A 14,263-nucleotide genomic window follows, 5' to 3' on the forward strand; every position below is an offset into this window, starting at 1 on the left:
TTCAATTACGCTGCAACGGAGCAGTGGATCGACGTGATTTGCATAGGTGCCTGGAGAGTGACATAGGCTACTTTTTATTCTCAAAAATCAAAGAGTTCCCACAGGATTTCTAAAACCCTAAATCCACGCGTAAGAAGTCGTGGGCATTAGCTAGTAGACAAATGTGAATGTGTTAAAGACTGTTACTTTAAACCTACTTCGTGAAATGTTCTGCATGATAATGAAACCCGTAGGTATTAATTGCTCTGAGATCTTTAGAAACCAATATTTTTTAACCGAAATCGAACCTGCTACTGTAACCCACCCGTGCGAAAATGCGGCGACAACATGTTAAGGATGTATAAACATTAAACAGCCTCTACTTTTTAAAACGAAAAACGCTTACATCACAAACACAAAGCATAGATTTTTTATAGCTCAAATTTGATTCAAAATATATAGCATTTATTTGAGTAAAGGCAAGGTTTTTTCTTCACAACTCACTAGTTGGTAGTAACGCAGTCATTCTAACGCCCACTATTAACACAATCTAGGTCAAAAACAATTGCAGCGTTTTCACTACCTTTGTTTCACTTCCAAACACTTTACTCTACTGAAATAATTGAAAACTTTAAAAAATACTCGCTGCAGAAAAAAACGTTTGGCTTATGGAAAGGGACTGATATGACATTGGCACAGTGAACTAGAGTGAGGGAACTCTCAGATTGATCCTGAATCGACGATATGTCAAATAATGGGCGGTGACGTAAAAAAAAAATAGGCGATTCATGGGTCACTTCTAGGCTATCTAGCGTCAAATGTACTAACATTGGATGCCTGACATTGACGTCGAAGCCTCAAGGTTTCCTAGCTGTACAAGGAACCAAAAGCTTAATTTGCTACGTGGTTTAGCGGATTATAGCAAATTAATTTTTTGGTTCCTTGTGTATTATGGACTTCTGCAAAATAACGCCTGCTTCTATACAATGTTCCATACAAATGTAACATTGGGACATCAAGAATTCAGACGTTTAAGAAAAAGTTGCAGCCACTACTTTTTATTTGGTTTGCCACAATGGTCTAAACCGTATTGAAAACCATTAAGACTTATTAAAAGCGATTACAAAGACAAACGCGAAATGCGATTTTGTTTTATACTATATAAACTATAGTCTACTAATCTTTAGTAAAGTAATTACACAAAGTCCCTTTTTATTCTCTATCAGTTGGGTATTTTTAGCTTTTCAATTATTTCGTAAATGACAAAGGATTTTCTGAAATCGTGAATGAACGAAATACATATAAACCTACCTAATTCTATTATCTTATTAAACTTGTTTCTCATTCAAGACACTGTCAGAATATTTAAAGTCCATCGTTCCATCAGTCGTCCATCGTAAGCCTTAGGGATACTCCGGTGTACCAGGAGGCATGAAGGCAGTGAAGCGTGACAGTGTTCCAAGTTCCAACATTATTGTTGACCCGGCACTATTACATAATGTTACTTACTTCTCGCGTATCGATCCACCCGCATGGCTCCATGCCAGTAACAAACTCGTCTACGCTCTCCCGTTCTAGAAGTTAGAATTGATAAAATCCGTTCCTTCGCAGCGGCTCCTATTCTCGCCACTTGATATAGTTTTTTGGGTCAGCGGTGCTGTTCAAGCGTTATAAATGTTCAATTTGCGTGAAAGGGTTGAGTTGGAAATTGGATTGTGGAAATTAGGGAGTATGTACTTACTCCTATTAATGTTTTTCATTATAATATTTAATTTCATTTAACGAGATATCAAAGACACAAACTTGTTTAAGGCGTTCACGTGACCTAGTTGCAATTTGTGACATCCCGGTATCTTAATCTAAATAAATAAATAAGAACAGGATGGGTGACTGACTTTCATAGCCCAAATCAGGCCTCGAATCTGTACTTTTTAACCACAATAATGTATAACCTACACTTACAGTATAGTATTTAATGTACAACGAACATATATCCTATCCTTATTCCTTACTCTAGGATAATACTATCCTAACTCTGTGATAATATAGGATTATGTGTAGTATAATGAACAATATCGACTCAATAAAAATCAGCAACTACAACCAAAGCTAATAAAATATTCGTTCAAAGAACCAGTTTTAATAATACTCATCTGTTGTTTTCAGATTGACGATATATTAATAAGCTGACGACACAACCATGGCTTTCGCTGGGCTCAAGAAACAAATCAACAAAGCTAATCAGGTGAGATTAGAATAATACTTAATTCATTTTAATTTCGACGTTCACTCACCTCACACAGTCACACACATTTCCGCCAAGGAGTGGCGAAAAGTTGTGTGAGGCCACTGCCCGGGGTTGTTTCCCGGTTTAAAATAACCTATTATGAGATAACTCAAAATGAGATCGAAAACATACTTTTAACACTACATGTGACGAATTTCAGTCATTTTTACTCAACAACAATCGTATCAAAAATTATTTCAAAATTTATTAAAATTAATATTTTCAAAACACATAAAAACAGTGGCGTCACTTGGCGTTCTCGTCGATTCTAAACTAGCGGCACGCTATGATGGCCGGTTTGACGTTTGTCCGCTCATGAAGTTCCGTATTAATTGATAACGACTTTGAAGGAAATAATTGTATTACTTTATTGACGATAGTGATGTGCAGAGATTCATAAATTTTATCGAATGTAGTTTTAGGTTTAGGACTCAAAATTTATTTATTAAATTGATTTCTTAAATGTATACAAGTGTAGAAAAATCAGTTTGCACCATTTAAGGGGTGAATGTACTTGTGAATATGAACAATTTTCACTATGTGGACAAACCTCTGAAATCGCAAAAAAATATCAATAAATTTTTAAAAATGGAATCTAATACGATCGTCACATAGGATCGCTGGCTAGCACAACTACTACCTCCGGCAAACTCGCGTCAATGCTCAATGCAAAACAAAGCAGTTTCGAATTGACGTTGCTTCGAAAAGTATAAACTGTCAGTGCAATGCGATTGTGATATAGTTTTGACCTGGCTTTGGATTTCAAATATTGATACTGCATTACTGTTGACCCTTGCTCGTTAATTTGGACTCTGTTCAAGCCCTTTGTTGTGGATTTCGTCGATATGACCGAACGTACGCAGAGAACTGTTCTAAATAGTCAGACACGTGAGTTCGTAATACGCCTTCGTAACTATTTCGATCTGATTAATTATGGCCTTTTGTGGCACCTTTTTTGGTATCTTTTGTATTCATATGTTTCTTGTGTGCATATAAAGTATGTATATTCATTTTCGTTCAAATATTCAGTTCGTTCAAATAAATTAAATAAACATATACATTTTTGTTTTATTAAACCTATTTAATCAGGTACAAAAACAAAACTTAATTGTTTTTTGTTCGAGAATAAATTGACATTCCACATCACTATTGTAATGTGTCAAACCGGCCATCATAGCGTGCCGCTAGTATAGTGGCGTGTTATATTACCAATCTTAAATAAGTCACCTTAGATTTAATGTTGGTATAAGGTATTTATTCATAGAGGTATACGTACATAATTGAAAAAGAAGATTACAGGCTTTTGATGTAGATATCTCATCAAAATGATGTAGTACCAATAACGTACCTAATTTAAATAAAAAAAGTGTTCTTACCATCTGATATAGGCTACGCTTCAAGGTACAAGTCATTATCGAAGATTGATATCTTTATTCTGTAAAAGTTTGATGCTTACTAAGAAGGACAAATTAACATACGACCACACCCTTTTATATTAGGTTAGACACCCAGTTCATAAAAACATAATGGACCTTTCCACAATACTCGCGAACTGTGCTGTGTTGCGACGTCGCATCCCAAGAACGATGTCGTGCCAATGCCACTCCATACTTCCCACGATGCGTTGTGCGTTGTCGTAGAATTTTTCGATGCCAAGTCTCACCGCACGATTGTAAAGCGCCCATACAATGAGAAATTCTACTCCCTTTAAAACCTCTTGCACTGCCAAGGATCACTGGAGATCTCTTATAGGTGATAAGTGCTACCCTGTCCACTTTTTCTTTCTTTTTCTCTTTATTTTAACAATTTTCTGGTACAAATAAATAAATAGAAATGTGGTTTTTCGGTGCCATGTGATTGTCCTCTCAACAGCGCGATCGAATGAACAAATCAAGTAAATTTTGAATTAACTACTATTGATTTTCTTAGAAGTCTATTCTTGGAAAGTTTAGCCTGGTGTTCTCGCTAATACAAACTGAACTTGAGCTTAGTAAGCAAAGTTACGATTTAATTAATCCCTATCTTACTAAAATCATATAATTTCATTAGAGCGTTATTAATAGGTCTTCATGTAGATTTTGTTTAGAAAGGCAAAAGGTACCTAAAACAATATTGTTGGTAGATAATGCATATTATATTATAGTTATAATATAATCCTGTTTATTTTCATCACTAAAATCACAAGATGAAAGTTTCTTAAATATATCTCTTCTTTGAAAAGAAAACGTTTTTTCTACATCTAACTAAAATCAAAATTAATTTTATAAGAGTGTTAAATTCTTCGTATGGATTTTGTTATGAAAGGCAATAGGTATACCTAGGTATCTAAAACAATATGGGCATCAGATAGTAATAAATGGTAAACTCCTATTTATTTTCACCAATAAAATAAAAGAAGAAGAAAGTAGTTTTTACTTATTTTCATCTAATAAAAAAAAAAATAGACGTGCTTTTAAAGATATTTTACCCAGATCTTTCTGAAGTAGTCGACCATAACACAATAATAAGCAATAGCCTTATTCATTGAATGTATGTGTATCTAATAATGACCACAAAAATTGATCGGATGCGTTAGGTTAACAATGTGACAATGTCCCAATAAATAGGTAAAGGTTGTTTTACACTGGAGCAACAACATGCGACAATGCGGCGTGCTACAAATGGAAACATTAATTTTTATTAATCAGCGTGAGGTAGTCACGGCAGTCTATTTTATGCCGAGACAACATCTCGCTCTAAAATTGGAATAATACGGTACGACTGCCCTGCGGCATGCCGCAATATCGTTCTGTGTTGCTCTGGCGTAAATGAAGCTTAATGGATTAGGCTCTCGCTTTTCCCTCGTGGCTTGGAAAGTTAGTTAAGCTGTTATGACATTTCTTTATTATCCCTAATATCCATCCATGTTATCGACTTAGCGCTAAAACAATTAATCAATTTTATTATTATGTGCTCATAAGTTTCAAGAGAACGAGATAAAGTTAAACAGCCCTAAAACCGACTACTACCCGCAAACTGCCGATAGATAGGGATAGATATAGTAAAATTGTGTTTCTGTCGCTCGGTGTATTGTAACATTATACTATATTCATATTTATGAACTTTGAATTTTTTCCTCTTTCATTTGATATCCCTTGTCGACACAATAGCAAAAAAATTTTTGGAGACCTACTTATACTTTTTTAGATGTAACATCCGTCCGGCCAATTTTTTTTCATATAAAATATAGCCTACGTTACCCGGACCATAATAACGAATTGATTGACACCTCATTCACCAAAATCGGACCAGTAATTTAAGTGCTACGGTGGAAGACATAGACTGCTAAAAGTACTAACTCCGATACTAAGGAAACGATGAAAAGATGGATTGTAGACATTATTTTGGTGGTTCAGTAAACTTAAACGTCGGGCGTACGTCGGGGCGGAAAAGGTCGTGATTGATGGCTCAATGATGAGGCGACTGCCTTGAAATAGGAGTTATATTAGCTAGCATCATGGCATAAGAGACATATAAGACTTAAGAGGGCTCTCTCCGTCACTCGTTTCATACAATCGTAGTTCCAATTTCATTTGAATATTAAGCAACTAAAGTCCATGAAATTTTGCAGACATATTCTAGAAACTAATATCTATGTCTGTGGTTTTCCAGATTTCTGTTAAAATATTCGGTTTCAAAGTTACGCGGTCTTAAAAAATTTCATACAAATCTTTGAGCCCCTGTAATTTTAAAACTACATATTTTTAGAAAAATCTAAAACACCACAGACACAGATATTAGTTTCTAGAATATGTCTGCAAAATTTCATGGACTTTGGTTGCTTAATATTCAAATGAAATTGGAACTACGATTGTATGAAACGAGTGACGTAGGGAGCCCTGTTAAGTAGGTATATTGTACTAGAATCTAGTAGATGATGCCCACGATTTCGTCCGCGTTGATATAGGTTTGTTGAAAACTCTTTGATTTTCCTGGATAAAAGCAGATACCCTATGCCCATCTGCAGGATGCCAGATATCTCTGTTTGATGAGGCGCCCGTCTTAGGCTGAAATCTATAGTGCGCTCTTTGACTTTGCTCAGACGTAATACACTGTTAAAATGAGACAGTGTTATATAGCTGGTATAACTCGGTCTCGTTTTAACAGTGTCTTAAGATTGAGTAAAGTCAAAGTGCGCTTTATAGATTTCAGCCTTAGAGTAGAAGTTATATTCCCTAGCATCGTCGCATGTCGTGGCAACCCTCTGCCAGACGCCCTTAAAGAGGGTGTCTGGCAGGGTGTTGCCACGATACTAAGTGTCTGGCAAAGCATGACATGATTTCTAATACTATTCCGATGAAAGTAAAAAAAAAAATTGACTTTATACTTTGACGTAAGATTTTTTACCCAAAGCCACCATGATCCAAACTTCATAGTTACTGATTGTTGCTCCCTGTGCTGGGGACAGTACGCATAATTGATTAAAAAATAATTAATAATTTAATAAAATAACGAAGATGTGGCACGTGCTGGCTCTCAGTCCACAAGTCACAAACAATTTTATTCGTTATTTAGACGTTTCGTTATTTCACAATTTAGTGTCAAATACAATTTCCATTTAAACTAGAAATATTCCGGCCGTGAATTCAAATGTTACGTAATTTCCGGAGGTTGCACGTGATCAATAAAACAACGACATTGTTCCCGAATTGACAGCCTCCAGGGTTGCCTATTACCACCCTAATAACTAAAATGCACATATTTTGTCTAGATATCTATTGTACCTATTTTTATCGAGAAATCTATAATTAGCATTGCGTTCTCGAAAAGAATCATATTTTATGGAACCACCTCTATGCCTGTCTTTAGAGAAGTTTTATTCTGAACCAAAGAGCTTTATTAAATACCGGTACATCCGCTACGGTAGGTGTATTTATCTACTCAAATTTAAAAACAAAGCTTGGATACGCACCTCTCTGACAAAAAAGTAGAATCATGAAATAATTACGTACTCTTCGTAACCTCTTTGAGTAAGTATTTTAGAAATACTTAAATATTGTAAAAATACTTACTGTATGAGACTATGCATTTAAAAAAAACTGGCCAAGTGCAAATCAGACTCGCGCACCGAGGTTTCCATACTCGGGTAACCACAAATTCGCGGTTTTCAGATTTATTCCTGTACTTGTGCTATAAGACCTACCTACCTTCCAAATATCATAATTCTAAGTCAACAGACAGACAGATAGACAGACAATAAAGTGATCCTATAAGGGTTCCGTTTTTCCTTTTGAGGTACGGAATCCTAAAAAAGCTGTCTCAAAATTGGAAACCCTATGAAATTTTCGTAGGGGGGTTGAAAAGGGGCTGATGACCGTGACCCAGGTCCCACCGTGTCCTATATTGGCGGCGGCACGGCGCCCTAATTATGACGGCCTTCGCAACAGAATCCTGCTACAATGTAGTGACAATGGAAACGAAATATTAAACCGCCCGAAATAATCTGATTGTGAATGGCAATTAAGCGGGTATAAGCTTTAGATATTATGTAAGCAATATCCAATTTATGGGGATTTTCAAGCAAGATAACATGTTATATTATTATTACGTACCTATTTATAGGTATAATTCCTAAAGATGTAGAGTTCACATTTAAACAACAGTAACCATTTTAGAACTTTATCTAACGAAATTGACTGTTGAAGACTTATCGCCTACCGATCGTTTGTAAATTGATAACTTATCTGTTACTTACTAAGGTGTAAGGCTGAAATCTATAGAACTTACTTTGACTTTGCTTAGACTTTACTTAAAGTTAAAACGAGACACATTCAGTGACATTAATCTATCTCGTAGTGTCCTAAGTCCGAGCCAAAATTAAAGTACGCTATAGATCTCAGCCTAAGATAAGGGATTCTAAATAGAAAACAGTTTGAATCCAAGGACTACGCGGGATTCGAATTGAACATTTGTAAAATATGCATCTATTTCAACAAACACTCATTTAATATTAACGCACTGCAGTGCGATAATATATTTCATATTTTTATGCCGTTTCCACCAATACATAAATAACGAATGGTAGAAACTCTGAATTCCAATATTGAAATGGCAATACTAATTGGAGCCATTCAATCGCAGAGCGTACCGGGTTTAGTAGTGGGTAGTGGCGCAGTTTTAATCTCCTCTAGGTGCAACTTCACTCAACTCGGTCAAGGCTAGACCCCGACCTGAGCTGAGCTTTTGTGCTGAACTGAGAGATTCGATAATTCTCCTCTTTCGTATGTAATATTGCTTTCAAACGCTCTAAATGCACAAAGAGATTTTACATTGCGTGTATGGAAATGTATCATTGAGTTGCATATAACCTATATTATAAAGAGGTATTTGTAGGAAGTGATCCCTGGAAGTATTGAATCGATTTAGACAATTCTTTCACCAATAGAAAGCTACATTCTCCTTGAGTAACAGAGGCCATATTTTACTATCAAGCACCCGTGCGAAGCCGGGACGGGTCGCTAGTAAATAATATATTGTGAGTTGTGACTACCAAACATATATATTTTACCTAAGCTTTCATTGAAATGCTCAGGGCTGTTCGGACGTCCGAACGGAAGTATGAGTATTTGATGATTTCATAGCTCCCTCGCCGTAGAAAGGTTTTTTCTTTAGGCGCCGCGCTATGGCTGGCGCGGTGGCGAGACGCTCAGGTGATAGTAGCCAATGTGCATTCAGCCTAAGATCGGATAAGACACAGAAGTGTCAAAATATACTTCTCATCAAAAAAATCGAAACACTTCCAAACTAAAAAGTGTTGCGAGATGTTTCGATTTTTTGATGGGAAGTGTTTGTTATAATATGATATTTCGTTGTGAAAGTTGATTATCATCCGCTCACTTAAAATAGTTCCGAAGGAAAAGCATGTAACTAGGTATAATTCGATTAAATCCCTCTTAGGTACACTCAGAATTAAGAGTGTTCAAACGTTCGCACCTTGAGTTGATACCTGATGAATTCTAGATGGTAGTTTTATAGTTACGTTTGCAAAAATATAACAAATTAGTTTTTTTTCATTATATTTAACTACATATTTGGAATTGCGGGCTTTTATCGATAAGTCATAAACTTTATATTTTTCTGTTTCAGTATGTTACAGAAAAGATGGGTGGTGCCGAAGGCACAAAACTTGATTTGGACTTCGTGGAAATGGAGAGAGTAAGTAATTAGTACAACTAATCATTACTACTACATCCGAAATCTTACAAGACAATGAAGTCGAAACATAAAAATATAATATACTAGAGGATGCCCGCGGCTTCGCCCGCTTGGATTTCGGTTTTTTAAATCCCGCAGGAATTCTTTGATTTTCCGGGATAAAAAGTAGCCTATGTCCTTCCCCGGGATGTAGCCCATGTCTGTACCAAATTTCATCAAAATCGGTTCAGCGGTTGGGCCGTGAAAACGTAGCAGACAGACAGACACACTTTCGCATTTATAATATTAGTATGGATATGGATCACAACTGTAGGTATATTATGCCAATAGTGAAATAACATACCAAGGTTTAAAAAGTATTTTTACATGCATTGTTGCCATTTTAGTTCACCAAAAACGAGTTGTGACAATAGTCGTATACAAAACTCGAGTATATTTCTAATAAATAATTTACTTATCTCTACTATCTGTAGATACGAGATAAAGTATGTCTGAAACAATGAGAGAAAAATTAAACGTTTATTTTGAGGTACAATCAATAAAAAAGAAAAGGTACACTTTCAAAATATAGCTAAATAAATGGCTACTTGAGATTTGATCCCCAAAATGGTCTTCGCTCAGCATAAGCTGTATCTGTTAGGTTTTTTGACGAGTTATGCCGAGAACTATAGTACCATAACTTGTATGTTGGTGTAAACCTGGCGTAAGATCCACTTTAGGATAAAGTATACAGGCATAGGCTAGAGAGTATTAACAACATTCTCCTCCTGTATTTTTAGCTATCTGCCTAAGTCTATTAGATGTATCTGCGGGGCATTAATCTTATCGCTTAAGTAATCAAGTAACTGCCGAGATTCTCGGCTATACCCGCATTGCGGTTGGCACGAGGAACGGACTTCTTATGTTTTTTCCCAACTAAATCAATATCTCAATAACAAGCTAATGTCTGCAGATTTGAGCAGATAATTTAATAATATCTATTATATATTTTTTATATTATAAAACATATTATTTGAAATGTCTGTAAGTGGATTAAGTTGGATTACAATACGGCGGCCATTGGCATTGTATGGTTACCACTAAGTTGGTTTCAGTTTAGCTATTTCACACTAAAGGTTGCTTTTAGTGTTGACTGTTTGTATATTCTAATAAACATGTACGTCCATTTTACTAAGCCATTTGGGACAGTAGTTATGAAAGATATATGCGGAAAAGTACGTCAAACATTGTAGTATAAATAATTGGGTCATTCGTTTTATCCACCTCGGACTAAAAAATAATATACAAATTCCGTAAATAAGGTGGATAGACGGACACTACACTTTCCGAGTATACACCCTAAGGAGGCTATTTTTGGGTGAATAAATGGAACGGTTCAGTTTCTTTCAAACAAAATCTCATAATAATGTTTAGGTTGGAAATAATACATCTAAAATATTACATTTATTATTCTTTAAGAGGGCAGTACGCTGACATATTATACGACCGCCCATACAAACTAGACACAGTACTTATGTGAAAATGTCAAGAGTAGCTTTTTCATAAAAATAATTGGACAAATTCTGAAGACAATATTTTTATTTTGTTTTGTAACTAAAAGGATTTTCTGGGATAAAAAGTTGCCAATGTTAATTACAGGGACGCAAGCTACCTCGGTACCAAATATCATACAAATCGGTTAAGCGGATGGGTCTTTAGGAATCCCGCGGGAACTGTTTGATTTTTCGGTAGCCTATGTCCGTCCCCGGGATATGAGCTAACTCTGTACCAAACGTCAGAATCGGTTAAACTGTTGGGCCGTGAAAAGGTAGCAGACAGACAGACTGACACACTTTCGCATTTATAATATTATAGTAAGTATTTGTAAAATCTATATTGTTATCTAAATAGTGTTTTCGAATCTGGTAACTATATCAAATATTTTATTTTTGTTCATTAGAAAACGGACGTAACATGCGAGCTCGTCGAAGAATTACAAATAAAAACCAAAGAGTTCCTTCAGCCAAACCCCACAGCGCGAGCTAAAATGGCCGCCGTAAAGGGCATCAGTAAACTGAGCGGGCAAGCCAAAAGTAACACTTACCCGCAACCAGAAGGTGTTTTGGGAGACTGTATGCTGCTGTATGGGAAGAAGCTTGGAGAAGATACTGTATTCTGTAAGTTATTAATTTTAGTCTACGAGGAAACTTTTGGATTTAAATTAATATGAATATTTTGGTATGAAGCCTGGCCTGACTATATGCCCACTATTTTCCTTTTTTTTTCCAAAATAGCGGCCACGAATAAAACCAGTATTAATCAACCTGTCAGAAAAATGGTGGATTACTGGGAAGGCTAAAATCTTTATAATGTCTCTGGGGTTATAGCTCTTAAATAGGTACATGTGCTATAAAATACATTTAAAAGGATTTATTAGTCTAATTTGATGTTTTATAAAGATAAACAAATTAGATAATTTCATTTACTAGAATACATATTTGAATTTATCATAACTAAGTTCCCGAATACTGAAAAGAATCTTAATGGTATAGATCCTCTTAGGTCTAGACTTGTTTTGAATTAGATTGGCGCCCCGCAGTGAATGATACGCGTACGACGACGCGCCTCCAATTTCGAGTAGCTTTGCTACTAAACTTATAAAACAAGTTTTTTTCATTTTGTTAGTAAAAATAATGTCTTTAAATATAATCACTCAATATTTAAATATTGCCTCTAAAAAAAAATTATTTCAGACAGTAATTACATGTCCATAATTAGTTCTATACAAATTCAGATGACAAAAATTTTTGGGGTATTATGATGATAACATTTTAAAGTTTGTAATATTAATATCAAATTAATATAAAAGTATGTAATATCTAAACACTAGCACTATTCAGTCGTGTGCTTAATTCGTCGCTCTAAATGTGACACCTCGTAACTGCAATAATTATATTGATCAATTTTATGTTTTGATGCATTAATGTCCTTAACGTCATTATTTATCTTTCTTATGAAACTGTAGGGCTTAGGAGCCTTAATTCTCTTGAAAAAACTGATTGTTAGTGCCTCCTGTAACAAGTCTAGAATGGAAAACTATGTCTTCAATAGTTATTAAAGAATTGCATCTCAGGTGTTTTTCCTATTTTTTTAGCACAATGCCTGATCGAAATGGGAGAGGCGCTGAAACAAATGGCTGACGTAAAGTACTCCCTCGATGACAACATCAAGCAGAGCTTCCTCGAGCCTCTGCATCATCTGCAGACCAAAGACCTCAAAGAAGTTATGGTAAGGATTATTATGAAATTCTCAAGATCTTTCCAAAGCAGCCGATCTCAAGGGAAACTAGCCACACACACAGGAAATATTATAATGCATAAGTGTGTGTGCGGGTGCACTGTCTATTTCCTAGCTTTCATTGTTCGTGAACAGGTTGAAATACTTCGTCGTTTGACTAATTATTATTGGTGTCACCATCATCCTGCGGCGCTACGACCCTCTTTTGGTCCTTTGCTCCTTTGGTTGGACGAGGTTGGTACTGGCCTCCACAACAGTCTTCTTGCATTTATCATGGTCCTACGTCTGCTTTTTCCAGTTTTTTGTGTATTTTCTTTTCCTCAGATATTGTTCTAAGTAACATTCCCTCCAATGATTTTTTTGCCTCCCTGCCTTTAGGTCTTTTCTACGGAGACATTCATCTGTTCATAATAATTAATATAGCCTTTATATTCGGTATTCGTTCAAAAAAAGGCGTAATTCGGTAATCTGTGTAAAAACGATTAAGTTCAAAAACTCAAAACCTTACGACTACACTTAAAACTCCACACTGAAAGAACGGATTCATATCTTCATAAAGTAAATAAGGTAAAGATAATATCTTAGATAGCCTTTTAGAGATTTATTTTCATCTTCAACTATTTCACTTTATTAAATGTTTCTTTTCTGACGTATTTTAGCGCATATTAACTATTGTGTAATTATTATATTTTTGCGTGTATTTGTTACAGCATCACCGGAAGAAATTGCAGGGTCGCAGGCTTGACTTTGACTGCAAGCGACGAAGACAGGCAAAAGGTAATTATCACTTTGTTAACGCATTCATTTATTCTTGTGTTAAGTTCCGTTATTAAGTTGGTTTTATTTTTGTAAATATTAAGGAATCCTAAAGAGCCCCTATTCGAGTCCAAGTCATGGCTCGATACCGAAGCAGGGTATGTGGCGAGTGTGTTTATTAAACTAAATAAGAAAATATTAAAGCTGCCGACATATTGCTGTGTTGTAATGGGTTGCAACGCAATTTGGTGTTACGATCTAAATAATAGTATTTTGTATTATAGGGATGTATGTAAATCAATTTGTAAAACTTGATCCCGTCAACAAACTGTAATTCAATTTGACGTAATGTGTATTGAATTTTCTTGCAATTGATTTAAATAGGAAATGAATAAATGAAAAAGAAAATATAAAAAGTCGACCAATCAAAGCGTGTTTCGAGTGTCAGTTGGCGCGCAATGACAGGATAGTATGCTTTTGTACGTCTTCATTTGAAATTTATGATTCCGAACATCTACTGTCAACACATTACACCACAGTAATGTGTTTGCGCTTTAATTATTACCAGTAGGTTGAAGTTACCGCTTGAAAGCTAATAAAACACTTGTACAGTTTTCTGCTTTTTGTACGAGGATTACATATCTTTACTTAGGCATAAATTATTTATTATCAATCTTTTCCGTAAAAAAAGTTCTATTTAGAATACATATTATATTAAATAATCAATAAGAATGGTCACTGATCCAGTTTTATTGATTTTATTGATTTATT

The 14,263-nt window shown here is 35.3% G+C and overlaps 1 protein-coding gene across 9 annotated transcripts in view; it reads left to right on the top strand.

Moving 5' to 3' along the window:
* Nucleotides 1-14,263, top strand: part of LOC123874423 (endophilin-A) — a 46,346-nt gene that overhangs the window by 19,278 nt on the left and 12,805 nt on the right. For 7 of the 9 annotated variants that reach the window (XM_045919742.1, XM_045919747.1, XM_045919749.1 and 4 more), the window contains exons 2-7: nt 2,146-2,224; nt 9,392-9,460; nt 11,400-11,616; nt 12,594-12,727; nt 13,447-13,513; nt 13,597-13,650. In XM_045919742.1, coding sequence (XP_045775698.1) covers nt 2,180-2,224; nt 9,392-9,460; nt 11,400-11,616; nt 12,594-12,727; nt 13,447-13,513; nt 13,597-13,650 — 586 coding nt within the window. In that variant the 5' untranslated portion in view covers nt 2,146-2,179. The remainder of the gene's footprint in view (nt 1-2,145; nt 2,225-9,391; nt 9,461-11,399; nt 11,617-12,593; nt 12,728-13,446; nt 13,514-13,596; nt 13,651-14,263) is intronic. The other 2 variants (XM_045919745.1, XM_045919746.1) reach the window with 1 other exon arrangement.

Source organism: Maniola jurtina, chromosome 18, assembly GCF_905333055.1.
Source record: "Maniola jurtina chromosome 18, ilManJurt1.1, whole genome shotgun sequence".
NCBI classification, from domain to species: domain Eukaryota; kingdom Metazoa; phylum Arthropoda; class Insecta; order Lepidoptera; family Nymphalidae; genus Maniola; species Maniola jurtina.